Source organism: Papaver somniferum, chromosome 11, assembly GCF_003573695.1.
Source record: "Papaver somniferum cultivar HN1 chromosome 11, ASM357369v1, whole genome shotgun sequence".
Taxonomy (NCBI): Eukaryota; Viridiplantae; Streptophyta; class Magnoliopsida; order Ranunculales; family Papaveraceae; genus Papaver; species Papaver somniferum.
The window spans coordinates 140,183,101-140,188,402 of NC_039368.1; the positions used below are offsets into that span (position 1 = coordinate 140,183,101).

Genomic DNA, 5,302 nt, shown 5'->3' on the forward strand with positions numbered 1-5,302 from the left:
TTAGAAAACCCATCGTGAGATGAATTACTGTCTAAGATTAATCTTGTCAGACAGGTAATTAGTGGTTATTTTTTGCCATTTGAATATAAATGTATTTGTCTAAATCTTGCACAATATAGCCGCATCATATGTCTTAAATTATCCTAGGTGATACGCAAGATATGCAGCATTTGCTTGTGGTGCGAACTGGAGGATGCATCAATATTAAAGCCGTTTTAATGATAAACGTGGCTGGGACGACCAACAAGCCAACAACATCATTGTCACCTCTTTGTTAAAGACTCCGAACTCTTTTACCACAAAACACACTTGTCACTACCATGAAAGATTGTCACGGCCATAGCCCAAGACCCCTGTCTAAACTTACTGCCGTGCCAACTATTATATTCAACACCCCCTTTATTAAGGACGATATAAACCCTATTTTAAAACGAATATATAGACCCTAAAAAAACTATTCTCTCGGTCTGCGAGGAAGAAATTCGAAGCTGAAGTAGGAGGACAACAATGTCAAGCCTTCCAGAGGAGATCTATCTAGATGTTAATCTTACAGTTCTTGCTCTTAGAAACCCATGGGCCTAACTACCCTCGAAAACCGGCTTGCAAGGGTAGGGCTGCCTAAGGCTTATAAGCTTTACATTATGAAGGATCTGGACGATGTGGGACTATTTCTAACACCCATTTCTAACACCCCCCTCAAACTCGAGAGGGTCGAGTTTGAATACACCCTGGACCTGAAGCATGGCAGGCGGATCGTAGCACACGGATTGCGGCCATGCCGAAACACTCACACAACACGGAGCCCACACCACCCGAGTCTGGCTCGGGTACCATCTTATAAACCCATGGGCCTAACTACCCTCGAAAATCGGCTTGCAAGGGTAAGGTTGCCTGAGGCTTATAAGCTTTACATTATGAAGAATCCGGGCGATGTGGGACTATTTCTAACACTTACTACACAAAGAAACAACGACAGTCTACTGTTTAGATGTTTTGAGGACATTAGTATGTATTCCATAAGTTATGATTCATTATCGAATGAACCTGATGCTCCTGTTGTTGTTGAATTGGATTTCCCCTATAAAGCTTCTTCTGAATTGCTAGGCTCATGTAATGGCTTGGTATATGGCTGGAACCATCATAAGGAATTCTTTTTTCTGTTGAACCCAGCCACCAAGGGATACAAGAGATTACCCGAAACACCAGATACATATAATTATTACCGTGAATTACATGGTTTTGGTTATGATCACAAGACCGACGATTACAAGTTGGTAACGATTAATAAAAATGTAGAGGGTAATAATTTGGTCCAAGTCTGTTCTTTAAAATCAAAGTCATGGAAAAGCTTTCAATCCAGCGAGTATGAGTTTCATTCTGATGAAAGATCCGGGGTGCTTTTAATGGAGCTCTTCATTGGCCCGCGGGGGAATGTATAGCCTCAATGGATATCAGTGAAGAGAGATTTGAATACCTACAACTACCAGCGACTCGGTTGCACTTTTTGGATATGGGAGTGTTAGATAGGTGCCTTTGTGTACTAGCACATTTTGAGGAGACTTTTAAAGTATGGGCAATGCAAGATTATGGAGTTCCAGAATCTTGGACTAAACTTTATACTATTAAGTACGGGGGCATACTGTGCGATATTCATTCCAGATTTTATGTGAAGCTTATAGGGTCTCTTACAAATGGTGAGATTTTGTTCAAGAACGCACATAACATAGTTTTTTACAACCCAATGTATGGAACTGTGAGAAGATCAAATATCCATGGTTCAATGGTGCCAGAAGCAATCAGTTATTTTGAAAGCTTGGTTTCACCAAACTCTATTACTGGTGTGGGAAAAAGGAAAAAGAGAGAAATCAGTAGAAACCTGAAGATGAGTACAACCAAGAAGAGAAACAGGTGAATATGTTAGTTCGTATTTTTTATTAATACATATTTGTATAGTTTCTTAGTAAGTTCTCTTTCATTTATGTTTTGCTTTAAATATTAGAACCTTCAATACACCATGTAATGGAAATTAATTTAGTTTTATATTATGCGTACTAAATAAATATTCCTGTTAGTATTAGTACAAAATAAGTTTGGATATGATAGATAACTCAAATATTTAATGGTGACACAGGGACGTGGCAGAGCATGTAGGAGGCTGATGGAGTATTGCTGGACTTGAGGAAGAACTGAAACAGGAGAATGCACGTGTCTTAGGGGATAACAATTGTTTGTCAAGCTACTTCAAAACACATTTTATACATAGTGCGAAAAAAACGACCATGAGAAATTGTTACGGGCCTCGCCGTCCTAGACCAAGACTCATGTCTAAGCTTGTGTTTCGAGCATCGGTCCATGCCAACCATTCCATTCATTCTTCTCGGATATAACAAAGCCTAAACCCTAAATATTTATTTGTCTCTGAGTTTATAATAAAGAAATTCGAAAGCGGAAGAGGAGAAACAATGTCAAGCCTTCCAGAAGAGATCTACCTCGAAATTCTTCTGACGGTACCAGTGAAATTTACATCTGTATGTAAGTATGTTTGTATGTCCTGGTTTTGTTTAATTTCTGACCATAGTTTTGGTAAATTGCATCTTCGTGTTACTACTCAAAGAAACAGCTGCAGTGTCATGTTTAAAAGTTTATACGATGTTAATGTGCATTCCATAAGTTATGATTCATTATTATCCTCGAATGAATCTGATGATTCTGTTGTTACAATGGATTTCCCTTATAGTTCTTCAAGATATTTGATTTTTTTGTGGGGTCATGTAATGGCTTGGTATATGGCTGGAATTATCAGATGAAATTCTTTTTTCTGTGGAACCTAGCCACAACGGAATACAATAGATTACCCAAATCACCATATACATATTCTAATCTTGTGGGTGAATTTCACGGTCTTGGTTATGATTATAAGAACAACGACTATAAGTTATTACAGATTAGCACTTGTGGATCCATTTTAGTACAAATATATTCTTTAAAATCAAACTCATGGAAAAGCTTACAATCCGTCCAATATGAATTTCGTGGTCCTAAGCTGTGTGGTCTGCTCTTTAATGGAGCTCTTCATTGGTTTGGGGGTATAATAGGTAAAACGTCCTCCAGAATGATAGTAGTGTCAATGGATATCAGTGAAGAAAAATTTCAAGAACTGCAACTACCAATCACACTGCCACCAAATCAACATAAGATGAATATGGGAGTGTTAGAAGAGTGCCTTTGTGTACTTGCTAAATTTGAAGAGACTGTTGAAGTATGGGTAATGCAAGATTATGGAGTTCCAGACTCTTGGACTAAATTTTATACCCTTACATATGAGAGCATAATGTGTACTTCCAATTATGATGTTCAGCTTATTGGGTTTTTTAGGGATGGTGTGATTCTATTCAAGAACGCAAGTAACGTAGTTTTATATGATCTTAAGTATGGAACTGCGAGAAAACAAAATAGCCATGGTCTATATTCGGGAGATGCTGTGAGTTATTTTGAAAGCTTGGTTTGATTAAACTCTATTACTGCTGTGGGAAGAAGGAAAAAGAGACAAATAACCACAAACTTGAAGAAGAGAAAGACTAAGAAGAGAAACAGGTGAATATACTACTTAGTCCTTGTTTTTAATGATCTGTCTTTATTTATGTTTTAAACTTCAAATACACCATGTAATGGAAGTGAATTTAGTTTTTTATCATGTCTACGAAATACATCTCCATATTAGTATTAAACAATTTATGTTTGGATATGGGTTATTCCAATTCGTTATAATTCATATATAATGATAGACAACTCAAATATTTTATGGTAACGCAGGAACGTGCTGGAACATAGGGGAGGCTGAGGGAGTATTGCTGGTCTTGTCACTTGAGGCAATCAGATGGGATGAATAACCGAAACAGGAGAAAGCACGTGTCTTAGAAGATAACAAAATATGGTACGTGGTGTATTATCTAACTGAAATGGCGTAATAGATATGTGTTGGATAATGCTAAGCTATGTTCAGTCAAGTTAGTGTGTCTATATTGAGAAGACAAGAGTCGTTAGACAATCTTCATTAGGTTTACAGAAGATATTCTAACAGTCTAGTCATATAAACATGAATGCCACTGCATATCAGATGTATTTTCCTAAAGCTCTCAATATAAATTCGTCTCTAGTAGTTTGGTGGTAAGTTAAGTTACGTTTAATCTAGAAACTATGATGCAAATGTCAAATTGGGGTATTGTTATTTATGCTTTTACCCGGAAAAGTAGAGGATAATTGCGTGGTTCTTTAGTGAATCTTTTTTTCGTTTAATTTGTTTTTCTTTTATGGTTGTTATGCATAATAAAACCTTAAATTTCTTGTCCTGCATCCGCAACGATGCATCTCCATGTGTAGAATCTATTTATCGTTTTGGTAATTTGGTTATTGATTTTGCACTTCTTCTTAAGTCATCTAATCATTTCAAGCTTTCTACCATTAGTAAGTAACAATCATACTTGTTATTGATTATTGCAATAGCAATCTCTCCACTTACAGTTGCAGGGTGCTACATATCTGATCTTTTTAACATGGCTTTGACAGAGCCATGGTTTCGTCCTCTATATGTTTTTGTATGATCTAATTTTTTATCCGTCTTGAGCCTCCCATCATTACCTTCGGATGAATCTGGAAGAAAAAAATCAGTTTTTGTTGTTAGATTGTGTAGCTGAGGTTTTGTTGGGGGATTTGTTACATATGCTGCTGGAAATAGAGTAGATTTACAATTAGGTAATGGGATCAGATCCTTTGTTGTTCTAATTAATTCACAGTAGGGTTGCTGCTAAATCTTATGAGCTTCAAAGTCTGTGCTAGTCATTACTTTATTATGTATATATCAATATTCGTGAGTAGAGTGATTCGAATGATCGAGACTTAAGTCTTGTTCTTTTTGTTCTCTTTGTTGTTGGTTGTATCTTTGCTTATCATCGCCCATTTCCTTTTGGTAATGGTATTTCCAACGAAGACATGAGTGCCAATAGTAGTCCACAGTCGCTAAGAAGCACGGATAGAAAGATGATTTTATTTTTGAAAAGGAGTATAAGGTTATTCATGATGTATTGTTCTTCAAATTCTACGAAAAATCAGTGTTTCAGTAGACAAATGATAATCCGAATCGAAGTTTCAAAATAGGTTCATCATCCTTCACAGGTGATATTGATTAAGATGCCAAGGTTATTCATGCATGTTTGTTCGGGTAATATCCGGCCTGAACAAACATGCTTGCGCAAATCCTTGCTGGCTGGGACTCTTTCTAAGCCAAAGTACTAGATAATATTTG

The 5,302-nt window shown here is 36.8% G+C and overlaps 1 protein-coding gene across 1 annotated transcript; it reads left to right on the forward strand.

Moving 5' to 3' along the window:
- The first annotated feature begins 845 nt into the window (after positions 1-845).
- Positions 846-1,439, forward strand: LOC113325365 (F-box protein CPR1-like). The gene has a single exon (XM_026573558.1). The coding sequence runs from the start codon at positions 846-848 to the stop codon at positions 1,437-1,439; it is 594 nt and encodes a 197-aa protein (XP_026429343.1).
- Positions 1,440-5,302: the final 3,863 nt, after the last annotated feature.

What these genes read in the sequence shown, in the direction of transcription:
- LOC113325365 (XM_026573558.1), top strand. Translation starts at nt 846, where the DNA reads ATGGGCCTAACTACCCTCGAAAATCGGCTTGCAAGGGTAAGGTTGCCT.